This window comes from Vipera ursinii (assembly GCF_947247035.1).
Source record: "Vipera ursinii genome assembly, chromosome: 5".
In the NCBI taxonomy this organism is placed as follows: domain Eukaryota; kingdom Metazoa; phylum Chordata; class Lepidosauria; order Squamata; family Viperidae; genus Vipera; species Vipera ursinii.
The window spans coordinates 10,911,073-10,924,771 of NC_139518.1; the positions used below are offsets into that span (position 1 = coordinate 10,911,073).

General features: G+C 41.5%; 1 protein-coding gene across 1 annotated transcript in view; it reads left to right on the forward strand.

Annotated features, from left to right (window-relative positions):
* Window positions 1-13,373, forward strand: part of PEX5L (peroxisomal biogenesis factor 5 like) — a gene marked incomplete at both ends in the record, with an annotated part of 197,227 nt that extends 183,854 nt beyond the window's left edge. Inside the window, 7 exons of the mRNA XM_083363972.1 lie at window positions 6,188-6,304; window positions 7,172-7,315; window positions 8,623-8,693; window positions 11,138-11,335; window positions 11,737-11,902; window positions 12,916-13,073; window positions 13,169-13,373. Coding sequence (XP_083220098.1) covers window positions 6,188-6,304; window positions 7,172-7,315; window positions 8,623-8,693; window positions 11,138-11,335; window positions 11,737-11,902; window positions 12,916-13,073; window positions 13,169-13,373 — 1,059 coding nt within the window. The remainder of the gene's footprint in view (window positions 1-6,187; window positions 6,305-7,171; window positions 7,316-8,622; window positions 8,694-11,137; window positions 11,336-11,736; window positions 11,903-12,915; window positions 13,074-13,168) is intronic.
* Between the last annotated feature and the right edge of the window lie 326 nt (window positions 13,374-13,699).

Consider the following 13,699-nt stretch of genomic DNA (forward strand, 5'->3'; position numbering starts at 1 on the left):
GTTTCATTTGGACATGCGCAGGATCTAGGTTGCACATGCAAAATCACTCCCCCCACTTCCCATGGCCACCGCTTCTGCCACCACTGGTCAATGGAGCCAGAAAAGTTGGGGGCCACTGGTTTGAATGATTGAATGAATGTGTGATGAATTAGATGATTTATACTAATCTAATATTATGTGTCTTTTTTTCTTTGTTTCATATTTTACTATTTTTAATTTTCTTTTTCTTTCTTCTAGTCACTAGTGCTACAACTTCATAACTGTTGGATATTATCATTTTTCATTTGTTTTTATATATTGTTTTCTCTTTTTTTCTCTTTGGCAATTGAAATACTGTAATATCGTAGGAGAAGGAGTGGCAGAACGAGGGGGCAGAGATAAAAGAGGAATCAGCCTAGAATCCCTACATCGCCACAAGTGAAATAAACCCAACCTCCCTTGAATTCCGTTGGCCCTTCTCTAAATCCAAGCAGGTGCTAATTGTTAGTTGAGAAGATTCCTGTGCATAAGTATGATTAGGAAGAAATCAGTTTAATTGGACCCTCATATGTGGACCTGATCTTTTGCACCTGATAAATATTCTTTTTTTTAAAAAAAAAATAAGAAACGGGGGGAATCATAAAAGTGCAAGGCAATGTAAGCAAAACTTTGGTTAACATTGAAACACAGCAATTAAATGCCCCTTAGAAGGGTTGATAGTTGCAGAAATATGAGCCATATAAGAATGTAAGTAAATACATAAAGTAAATGATTGATTTTTTTTTAAAAAAAATTTTTTTACTAAGGCTTATGTGCTGGTTCAACCAGAGGATGACTCTAAGCAGCTTACACTCTTCATTACAGTATTACGGTTCAAATGCAATTAAATCAAATCCCAAACCACAAAGAGCACATCAATAAAATCATAATACGATCCCCGCATGCTACTGCTTCAAAAGCATCTCGATCTTCCCCACTGTCCAAAAGAGCCAGATGTTGGCTGCTAGCAAGACAGCCAGAGATATTTTTTTTTCCTTTAGCAAGATAGCCTGCGGAAGAAAAAAATCTACTAAACTTTGTCTCTGCCCTGCTAGTATTCTATGTGCATCGAATATTTCATACATCAACAAGTTGTGAAGGATGCTAAAATATATGGCTGTGGTCCAAATCTGACTCGTGTAAAGCAACCAAATCACCCTGAGGATATCATATAACTTTATTAACGTAAATACAGGATGGCCTGGGTACCAAACAAAGCCCAGCGTCCCTGTCCCAAAGCAAAACCAGAGTTTAAACTGCATTGCAAAGACAAGACACCCCAAAAGGCAGACACAATGGAAATTACAGCATGGTGTGATTATTAATAATCCATTAGCTAAACAAATCTATGTGACCTTATTATTATTTTATTCCTTCCTACTAGATCAGCATGCTAGCCATGCTCCTTCTTCCTTTCACCTCTCTTCGTATTATAGAAATGTATCCAAAACCTGACAATCTGAGCCTGTTCGTTTGTGGCTCAAATAAGAATTCTGTATTGATTTGTTTTGTGATCAATTTGTTTGTTTCCTTGGCTGTAAATAGTATTCTCGGGAGGTTGGTTTTTTTCCAATAGCGAAGTTCAAAAGCATCAATACACGTTCTAGCTGGCGTCTTCAAAATCCAATTTTCACTTCCGTAGAGTGTCAAGGGGAAAAAACCTTTGCCGGCCCATTCTGATCTTACTCTTTCTATTCGATATGAAACAAGGCAAGAAATTTCTGGAGTCCTTTGTAAACTGAGAGGAAGGGACTGAACTTAATCTCAGGGTGTGTTTGTTGATAAAATTAGAAAATAATGACTTGGGTGGCAGTTTGCCAAGAAGAAAACCGGGAGGACAATGTCCCATCTCTGTTACCCTCATATCAGCTAGAAGGGATTGCCTTTTAAGAAAACATCTCCATTAAATGCGTGGCATTTAAAATAAAATAGTTCAAACCTGTGCGGGTTTGCAAACAGTAAACTGAATTAAAGCAATGTAAATATGTGAGGCTGGAGCGGTGTTAAATATCTCCCCAAACACCTGGTTTTCCTCTTCTCTCATAATTGCAATATGTGCCCCTTGTGCTTCCATTTGAAGTCTAGCAGATACTGAATTGAGCTGGGTGCCATGCCCTTAATAAATAAGTAGAGTTTGGATTTCCAGAACTTGTGATGGTCTCACAATTAACCAGGTCAACACATAACCCTCCACACCGCTCTCCTACAACATCATCCGCATAGATCATTGGGAGAAGGGGTGAGAAACTCAGCATTTTCCTTCCTTCCTTCCTTCCTTCCTTCCTTCCTTCCTTCCTTCCTTCCTTCCTTCCTTCCTTCCTTTCTTCTGTCCATAAAGATCAATATCACAATTTAAGGAAATACAGGTGGTCTCAACTTACAACCAGACACTTAGCAACTGTTTGAAGTTATGACAGGAGTAGGAGATCAGAATCAGAATCAGAACAGAGCTGGAAGGGACCTTGGAGGTCTTCTAGTCCAGCCCCCTGCTCAAGCAGGAGATCCTATACCATTTCAGACAAGTGACTGTCCAGTCTCTTCTTAAAAACCACCAGTGACAAAGCACCGCATCTGAAGGCATGATCAGGTTGAGCCTGAGGGAGGGGTCAAATGCATTACAAGTCCATCTCACCTTGAGTGCCTCTCGTATCTTCCGCTCATTCCCCTTGACTGTTAGTTGGTCAGATTCTTGTAGACAGCTTAAGCTTGCAATAAATATTTATACTCCTTTGAAACTGCCAAAATCTCCTGATTTCCCAGGTGCTTGACAAGATCCCCCCAAACAAAAACTTATGCCCTGGATTTGAAGTTCTGATGCCCCACCCATACCACCCTTCTCCCAAAGGACTCAGGGCAGTGTACAGGGCATTAAGTATTAAAAGACAAAGTACAAAAGTTAAAAAACTATTAAATATTATGCCCAATATATACAATAATTAAAAACCATGTTAAAACCCCAACCCCCAAACCCATCAAACCAGGCCGGATTGCTCAAATAAGTAAGTATAACCATAACTCTGGCTGAGGAATTCCGGGAGTTGAAGTCCTCATCTGAAATTTGCCAAGATTGAGAAACGGTGATTTAGCAGACTGCAATGCATTTAATGAATCTTAGAGAAAGGGATCTTCACGAGGATAATATCCCGATAAATTATCATCTGAGAGCAGACATGGAGGCCTCCGGGCCAAAATGAATCTCTTGTTTGCCTTTTGCAAGTCCAGATCTTAGAGCATCCTTGAGTCTGTTGGGCCAAATTACCTTATCCTTCTCTCCCATTTTTGAGTTTCAGGATTTGAAGCATCCCATGATCATAAGACGGTGTTTGAGACGTTTTTGACAGAAACCGGTGTTTACTTCCATTTTCTGGCAAAAAAATCTATAGCAAACTATGGATTCACTTAGCAACTGCAGTGTTAATGATTGCTGCATTCACTTTACAACCACAGGGTTCGCTTTATGACCACAGCATTTACTTAATAACTGCTGCAAAAAAGGTCGTAAAATTGGGCTCAGTCACGTGATTACTCACTTAATGACTGTCACAACTTATGGATGTAATTGTGGGCTCAGTTATGGTTGTAAGTCAAGGACTACTTGTAATATTTGAATACTTTCAAGCCTTTATTTTATTTCCCTTTTCCTTTCTATAAATACAACTTTTAAGGAAGAAAGGTTGATGCAAACACAATCCCACAGGCAGAGGGGAATTAAAAACAGCTGTCATCTTGACTTTTTTGACCCCATTTGAGGCCACCCTGGCATATAAATGTAGATTGAAAACCTTATCCACAGTTCATACATTACTAAGGACAATTAGAAACTGCCTGTTTTTCAGGACTGTGGTATGGACTATTTAAACTGCTTTTTCTGCCTAGATAATGGTCTTAGGGGCATTATAAATAAAATAATAAGGTGCTATTGAGATAAATCACATAAAAGGTTCTGGCAGCACTATAGAAATGCTAAATGCTTGCAATATTCCATAAAAACCTCCCCCCCCCCACTTCTGAGAACAGAATGCATAATATTGTGCATTTTAGGATTTTCTTAGCTATGTGAGATAAGCGTTTTTTCCCCTGTGCCAGGCTTAGATTTCAGATATCTATAAAGTGCTAGTGATTATGCTATTCAATTACAAAGCATAGAATCACAAATAAAGAGGCTGTTTTTAATAGCATCCTTCCCTACAATACTTTACTTAAAGAGATAAGTAAAACAATTTTATACCATAGTATTCAGGGTAGGGGTGGAAAGGACCATTAGTTAGAAATGTGATTTAGAGAAAGCTTATTTGAATTTTGGAGTGGTTTTAAAAATGGGAGGGGAGGGGAAAGGAAAGGAAAGGAAAGGAAAGGAAAGGAAAGGAAAGGAAAGGAAAGGAAAGGAAAGGAAAGGAAAGGAAAGGAAAGGAAAGGAAAGGAAAGGAAAGGAAAGGAAAGGAAAGGAAAGGAAAGGAAAGGAAAGGAAAGGAAAGGAAAAGCTGTGAGTATAAATGACAGCATTTGTTAGAGTATTTCCATAATAACTGAAGAAAAAAGGAACATTGTTGGTGAGGAAAAATAGAAAGATACCCTTAATAATGGCAAATGGCAAGGAATAAATGTATGTGTTCGTTCATTTATATACCCAGTTACAGTTATTTATTTATATTTATATTATTTATATTTATTTATCGCATTTACACACTGTCCCTCTCCTTCCCAGAATGACTCTGGGCAGGGTACAAATAAGACAGTAAAAACATAAAAGCTATATATAAATATTACAACAGGAGGCAATTAAAACAGATTAGAATAATTTACATCTGATCCTCCTCGAAAAATGTTCCATTCTACAATCACTCCAGCCACCCTTAACCCGCTACTTCAGAATTCTTCAGTCCACCAACGGTTCGCCCATTTCCCTTTTGAGGAATGGAAGAGATGAAATTAACTCTAAACATACATCCGAATTTTAAAAAGGAAAGCCCTCTGCCGTTCCCTCTCACCCATGGGTGTGACATGGCCCCACACAATTTGCCATCCAATATCTTGCCAAATTATTACATGCAGCCCACAATCATCGCTCCTGAATTAACAACTATATGTATACATACTGTATATGGTGTACATGTTTGGGTGTACTGAGTCACTTATACCAGTTATAAATCACTTTTTAGTGCTGTTGTAATGGTCATTAAATTATTGTAAGTGAGGACTACTTGTATCTCAAACTTGCAAACTGGGATGAGTGTGTACAGTGACCATCTAAGTTAATCTTCCCCAGCCTGGCACCTTTACAGGTGTATTGGGATTAGAACTTCAACATTCCCAACTTCCATTCAGGCTGACTGAATCCCTGGAATTTCCTGGGCTGTGTCCATACAACAGGTTTGTTGTTATTAACTGCGAAATCGTGTCTGACCCATCGCGACCCTATGGACGACGTTCCTCCAGGCCTTCCTGTCCTCTACCATCTTCTGGAGTCCATTTAGGCTCATGCCTACCGCTTCAGTGACTCCATCCAGCCACCTCATTCTCCGTCATCCCCTTTTTCTCTTGCCCTCAACCTTTCCCAGCATTAGGCTCTTCTCCAGTGAGTCCTTCCTTCTCATTAGGTGGCCAAAGTATTTGAATTTCAACTTTAGGATCTGGCCTTCTAAAGAGCAGTCAGGGTTGATCTCCTCTAGGACTGACTGGTTTGATCGCCTTGCAGTCCAAGAGACTCGCAGGAGTCTTCTCCATCACAAGTTTACCTGAGCCAAATAAAGATCTCAAAGTGTGTAGTTTGCATTTGTGTGTAGATTCTTTAATTTAAGTTGTGCTTATTTGTGGCTTTGTTACTATGAACATGTGGGTCAGTTATATTGTGCCAAGCTGGAAATAACTCAGTTATGAATACAACCTAAAATTTACATCTTCTCCACTGGAAAATTTCATCTTAAGGATTCTAGACCTTTAGTAGATGCCAAAATATTGTCACGTGTATCACACTGGCATCACACAAATGATGCCACTTACACCTTTGCTCATCCCCTCCAAAGAATGACTGCATTTAAAGATGCTTGAAGTTCTGGATTTTCAATTTTGAAAGTAAAAAATAACTTGGAGATGCCCTTAATCTAAAAGAATTGTTTCTTCCATTCTATTTCTTCCATGTTTTATCATTGTTTGGTTCTCTTCTCCTTAGTCAGACACAGAGTTTTGGGACAAGATGCAGGCAGAGTGGGAAGAAATGGCTCGGAGAAAGTGGATTTCAGAAAGCCAAGAAACAAGAGGACAAGTGGCTGTCTCCATTAATGAGAAGGTAACCTGGGATTGTAAAAGAACAGAGAAGAACATCTTTATGGTAGTCCCAGATCGGTAAAAGGCAAATTTACACATCGTCACACAGGTTCTGGTTATCTGAAGGACCATCTAGCCCCAGTAGTTTCAATGATCTGATGCAGTTGGCTCGCTTTGAATTAAAAACGGTCACCTCTTGAGACCCAGAAAATGGGCCTTCTCTTCAAGGCACTTACTCTGTGCCCCTATGAGATTACCTCCTATCATGGATCAATTTCAATGAACCTCTTTCTAAGGAACATGGTAGCTTGTGTAGCTAGGATGCTGGAATGGAAGTTAGCTAGCCCATGTTCAAGACCCACCAAGTGCTGCCATGGAGCGGGGTTGAGCTCCTGTCCTTTGTTCCAGCTCCTGCTGGGTACATGAAACTGAGCCCCCAGCTCAGTTATGTCATCGGCTAATCCTTTCAACCCGGAAGCACCTCAGTGCAAAAAATTGTAAGTTGAGGAAGCAGAAAAAGAAAGGAGGAGATGCATTGTGTGCAATTCCAGTTACAGTTACCTTGTTTGTACTGTAGCTTATTCGATACATAAAACATTTTCAGAAGGAAAAAAAAATCATCTTGTTGGTCATACAGATTCTCCAGTCCCATTGCTGAAAATAAGCCACTGCATATACAGTAATAATGTGTAGGCTGTTCAGACACTTTACCAAAACACCTTCATGAATAAATTAAAGGCAATAAATGATTTAATTTTAATGTAGTCAGATTTTATTCCCAGGCTCCCTGAGACTTTCTTGTGAATAGATCTCCATAAGAGTGTGTGGATAGTTTTCTATGTAAGATTTCGTATCAAACTGACAATACTTTAATTTTCTTTTTTTTTAGGGTTATTACTTTCACACTGAAAATCCCTTCAAAGATTGGCCTGGTGCTTTTGAAGAGGGACTAAAAAAATTGAGAGAAGGAGACTTGCCTCTCAGCATCCTATACTTGGAGGCAGCTATTCTCCAAGACCCACATGATGCTGAGGTAGCTACCCTGATGAATATATGAAACTAGTCAAAATTCCCTTCAGAGCCTTTGTCAGTTGTGAAGAAACAGCTTTGGATTTCTTGGTGCTCTCTGGACTTGGTTGTTTGCTTGCAAACCTTTAATTGCCCAACAAGGTAACATCGTCAGTGTGAGTGAGTGTAGGGTTTGTTCTCTGTTTATACACATTAGCTTGCCCCTCAGTTTTGGTGGAAGTATGGTTTTCCTCCTTATTAATGCCTTGATTAGAGTATTATTTGATTCCTTGCTCATTGTTTGAAACAGCTTTTCTTGTCATCCTCTATCCTACCTATAGACATGTTGTCAACTTCATCAATGGGAACAACCTTGAAAGAGAGATATTTATATCAGAATATTCAACCGTTCCTCCCTTTTCGGCTTTCTTCACTTTGTAGAAAAAGCCCAAATATATTTCATAGCCTCGGTGCTTTCTCACTTATATATAATTTGAATGCAATAACACTATTTTATATTCCCTTGAGCACCAAATCCTTGAGTCCAGTTGGGACTGATGTCTTCCTGATTTGGTTCTGTAGCCAACAGTCAGGATTTAGAATGGGGAGGATGATTTATTTATTTTTATTTTTTATTTTAATTCCATTTATATCCCGCCCTTCTTCGAAGACTCAGGGTGGCTTACAAGCTTAGCAGTAGCCTTCATTCTATGTATATGCCTGCTTATTAGGGCTTTCACCCACCCACCCCAAGCAGCATTATTACAAAGTCAGCTTAATTGCCCCCAACAATCTGGGTCCTCATTTTACCTACCTCGGAAGGCTGAGTCAACCTTGAGCCTGGTGGGACTCGAACCTGCACTAATTGCAGGCAGCTGGTGTTACTTAAGGAGGCATTAGCCCACTGCTCCACCAAGGCTCTTGAATTTTGATGTGGTGGAATGTAGTCTGGATTCCCAGGAAGGAGGGGCTGCATGTGAGAGGAAGAAGAGACAGAGAAGTTTAGATGGTTTGTGTGGGAGAAAGAGAGTGAAGGAGGCTCCTCCCTCAGAGTTCCCAGTTTATATGTTTCATGGTGCACGTAGTCTGCTTTAGTTGAGCAAGATTTCTGTCTGTGGGTCAGGAACAATAAATGAAACTGCTTAGAAACCCAATGTGTCTTTCTTGATTTTTGAGTCTGACATCAATCTTGCCAAACTAAAGCCGACATTTTTAAAAAGGCTTGCTTTTTAAAATAAAGACCCACATGGCATTCATAACAAGAGAATATCCCAGAGTTTATTATGCTGGTTTATTAGGCATGGAATAATCTTTGAATTCCCCATTTTGCAGGCCTGGCAGTTTCTTGGAATAACCCAAGCAGAAAATGAAAATGAACAGGGAGCCATAGTTGCCCTTCAAAGGTTAGTGATCCAAGTGGTTGTCTTACTGCTTTTAGAGGGAAAGAGAGTGTTTCCATAAATCATGGACATATCTTTAGGAGACTGGAGGCTAAAACATATGAAGACCAGTTGCTAGAATTGGGGATGTCTAGTTTAATGAAGAGAAGGACTAGGGGTGACAGGATAGCAGTGTTCCAATATCTCAGGGGTTGCCACAAAGAAGAGGGGAGTCAAACTATTCTCCAAAGCACCTGAAATCAGAACAAGAAGCAACAGATGGAAGTTTATAAAAGAGAGAAGCAACCTAGAATTAAGGAGGGATTTCCTGGCAGAACAATTAACCAGTGGAATGACTTGCCTTCAGAAGTTGTGGGTGCTCCAATACTGGAGGTTTTCAAGAAGAGATTGGATAACTATTTGTCTAAAATGGTAGAGGGTCTTTTGCTTGAGCAGGGGGTTGGACTAGATTACCTCCAAGGTCCCTTCCAACTTTGCTATTCTGTTATTCTTAGTTGGGATTGCTGGAGATGGATTCAGATTTGACGTTGTTAAGAACAATTTCCACCTTGGTTGAAGAAATATCTATGGCAATACAGGGAATATTTTCCATAAATTATCAATACTTTTGCTTTGCCTTTCAGCATTGACAATATCATATTGATGATGATCTATCCAGCCCAGAACTGGATATGCAGGTTGCCCTCGACTTATATCTGTTCATTTAGTGACCATTTAAAGTTGCAATAGCACTGAAAAAAAATGACTTATGACCGTTTTTCTCTCAGCTGTTGCAACATCCCAATAGTCACTTGATCAAAATTTGGATGCTTGGCAACCGACTCATATTTATGACGGTTGCAGTATCCTGGGGTCATGTAATTGCCTTTTGTGAACTTCTAACAAAGTGGATGGGGAAGCCAGATTCACTTTACAACCATGTTACTAACTTAACAACGGCTGTGATTCACTTAGCAATTGTGGCAAGAAAGGTCGCAAAATGGGCCAAAACTCACTTAACAATTAGCTGACTTAGCAACAGAAATTTTGAGGCTCAATTGTAGTCGTAAGTCGAGGACTACCTGTAATAGTAAAGTTCCCTGTCTTTGACACTGAGAGACTTCAGTCGCCATGCCCTGCAAAGGGCAACTGAGTTAATTCAGGATCTTAGGGCCTCCTTAGCAACATAAACTTATCCCAGATTATTTTTTGTCCACCCTGCTTACATGCCTCCTTCAGCCTAGTCTTACGCATGGTTCCGTACAATCTACTGGGTTGGGAGTAGGTGGCTTGTAAGTATCTGCCCCAGGTGGTCCCTCAGGAAAGCAAAACTCTTGACTCCATTGAATTGAATCAAAAGAATGTTTACTAAGAGAAAGTGGTTGCAGTAAAGTCAGGTGGAATCTGAAGGTCCTGCGCAAAGCACAAAGCGATTCTTTTGTTTCCCCAAACACTGGCAGCCAGTGTTATGCTGCAAGGTCGTTTTGAGAATGCTGAGGTGCTGGGTAGATAACATGGCACTCTCAGAGCATGATGGCCTTGAAACCAGGCTGGAACTGGCTGGGAAGAAGTCTACTCCATCTCCAAAGACAATCCCCCTCCCTAATTCCCAAGCAGTTACAGCAAAAGCGAAAGCATGCAAAAAATGCCAAGAAGCAAAATGCCAAGAAGCCTTCCTCCCCCCCGCCCCCACCTCAACAGAATGGCAGGACACAACGGTGTGTCCTGTTGCACAACGCAGTGGTTCCATTGCTGGGCAGGTAATTTCAACTGGTAGATGGGCATCAGTGGGCACTAGTCAAACTACTAGTCAGACTAGTCCAGTGTGAGATGCCAAACTGCTTGGTGCTCCTTCTGCTCCACTCGCATCTTAGCAATTACAAGAAACTGCTAGGAGAGTTTATCGACTTGTTGAGGATCAGATGTCAGGATGCTGACGAAACTCTTTCATCTTCTAGAGATGTGGTGGGGGCCCTTTTGTGTTTTCGGGGGGGGATCATCATTGAATCGCAGCAGGATGGTGATGCTTGCTATAAATTCCAGCTCTGACTTAAAAGGATTGCATTATCCCCCTGAGAAATCCTCAGTGCTGGAACAGGTGGAAGGAAAAAGATGAAGAGCATAGGTGGCAGCAAGGTGGATGCTTTTGATCAGTGGTGAGTGTATCCTATGGAAGACCTGAAACACCAGATTTAAAATCATCTATGTGACTACTAAGAATTAACACTGTCACAATGGTACACAATAAACCAACTGCCTGAAAAAGCAGCCCCCCCCCTAAACTTTGATGTTTTGATTCATAGCTATTACTTATCAATAGATAACAGTCAACGGCCTTGGGAACGTCCACCCAGTTTCATCCGGTACATCAGTTGTGGCTTCGTCAAGAGGCCCTGGTGACAGTAACTCCATGCCTTTAGCCCACTGAGAACTGTCTGCTTAACCAACTTTCCTCTTCCTCTGCTCAGGTGCTTAGAGCTTCAGCCAAACAACTTGAAAGCCCTCATGGCCTTAGCCGTGAGCTTCACAAACACTGGTCACCAGCAGGAGGCCTGTGAAGTCTTAAGAAGCTGGATCAAACAGAATCCCAAGTACAGAATCCTCTTACGAAGCAAGAAAGGTTCTCCAGCGTTGGCCAGGAGGATGTCGAAGACACCTGACGAAAGGTAACAGTAATCCCAGATTGGCTGATTTACAAGCAAAATTTGGGACACTGAAACATCGCCCAACTCAACCTGCATTTAAACCAACGTTTTCCGTGAAGAAGGGAGGGAGACACGGGAGCAAATGAATTCTACCATCTATTCTGAGGCCTGGGCCATAGTATTTGTTGCTCTTACATTACTCTACATTTATCTCTAGTGTTATGTACTGAGCTTGTGGTACCATACCACGTGAGCCAACGGCTCCCTTGAAACCTAGACAGACTGTCTCTGGCCTTGCAATTGGTCAACCTTGGCGGTATATATATAGTGTAGTGTGGCTGGGCACGGCCCGGGTTAAGCGTGTGTCTTCATTCTGGCTCACCAGAGCCCACGACATAACATATACGCTACATTATTTCTAGTTCACTACTGGAAGAAGTGAAGGAGTTGTTTCTTGAAGGAGCTCATCATAACGGTGAATTGATTGACCCAGACTTGCAGACAGGACTTGGAGTGCTCTTTCATCTGAATGGGGAATTTAACAGAGCAATAGATGCATTCAATGCTGCCCTCACTGTGCGCCCAGAGGTAGGTTTGGCACTTTAGCATTAAAATTTATACTTCTCTCTATTGTCCAAGGTCCTTTAAACTATTAATTAGTGTTCGTTTTAGCCATGAATGTGTCTAAAGTGAATCGTTAATTGCAAGCCCCCTTTTTAAATAGTTTAACTAGTCTCCCGATTCTGGCTTGCCTAACAAAAAAAATAGGAATTAATCTCAGAAAATTATCTTGAGTTACATGCCATACTAGTGAAAGGAGAAGACACTTACGGCTATCCATATCATACTTAGATTACAGCATATCTTGCTCAGGAATTCTGGGAGTTGAAGTCCATGAGTCATAAAAGAGCCAAGGTTGCCTACGCCTGCCTTAGAATAACAAAGTTGGAAGGAAACTTGGAGGTCTTCTAGTCCAACCCCCTGCTCAGGCAGGAGACGCTTACAAAATCATAGAATAACAGGGTTGGAAGGGACCTTGGAGGTCTTCTAGTCCAACCCACTGCTCAGGCAGGAAACCCTAGACCAGGGGTGTCAAACTCAATTTCATTGAGGGCCACATCAGCATTGCGGTTGCCCTAAGGGGGCTGGGTGGGCGTGGCCTACTGGGTGGGTGTGGCTAGAGTGCATATGGCCTACTGGGTGGGCATGGCCAGCTCTACATCGTTCGCATCAAGGGTACCTATGGGGGGACTGGGCAGGAGTGGGACAGATCTGAGGGTCTCTGGCAGGAGAAGGGTCTCTGGGCCAGGGCCAAGGCAGTGGGGGGCGTTCCCTCACTGTTTCCAGGATGGCTTCACGGGCCACATGAAACCACTTCGCGGGCCAGATCCGGCCCCCGGGCCTTGTGTTTGACATGTCTGCCCTAGACCATTTCAGACAAATGGTTGTCCCTTCTCTTCTTAAAAACCTCCAGTGTAGGAGCATTGGCAACTTCTCCCCAGATACTCACTCAGATACCTTCATTTGAATAGAATGAGCAAAAAAGAAAAAAAGAAAATGTCTGCACCAATGTTATATCCGAATTGTTGTTGTCTTGTCAGGATTATTCATTGTGGAACCGTCTAGGTGCAACCTTAGCAAATGGTGATCGAAGTGAAGAAGCGGTAGAAGCCTACACTCGAGCATTAGAAATTCAGCCTGGCTTCATCAGATCCAGATACAATTTAGGAATCAGCTGCATCAACCTAGGTGCATATAGGTAAGTACGTCCATATGAATTTGGGTTGCTAGACATTGTGGAAATTGTGGATTCTTTTTCTACATGTTTTGTTGTGGTTGTTTTCTAATCTGCAGAGAGGCAGTGAGCAACTTCCTCACAGCTCTCAATCTGCAACGAAAGAGTCGGAATCAGCAACAGATGTCTCATCCGGTAATTTCAGGTAATATTTGGGCTGCTCTCCGGATTGCATTGTCTATGATGGACCAGCCGGAACTCTTTCAGGCTGCTAACGTGGGTGACCTGGATGTGCTACTGAAAGCGTTCAATATCGAGTCTTAACTACAATTACTCGCAGTCCTTCTCGCTCACCTCTTCCAAATGAATCGTACCATCCTGTACAATAAGAGAAAAACCTCATTACATTTGCAACTGGAACACCAACACACCAACAACAGAAATGATTTGGACTTCTTTCCAGTGTGAAGGTTCTGCAGATCCCATCAGATCTTCAGGAAAAAAAAATGTTCATAAGCACAACATTTTGTAAATGCCACCTGATGAGGCTTGGATGTTCATGACGGAATGAAGAGAAGAACAGCTATCCTGATAAGTTAACAGCACTTCCAGAAACAACCTTGCTTGCATGTTCTAAACAACATCCGTAG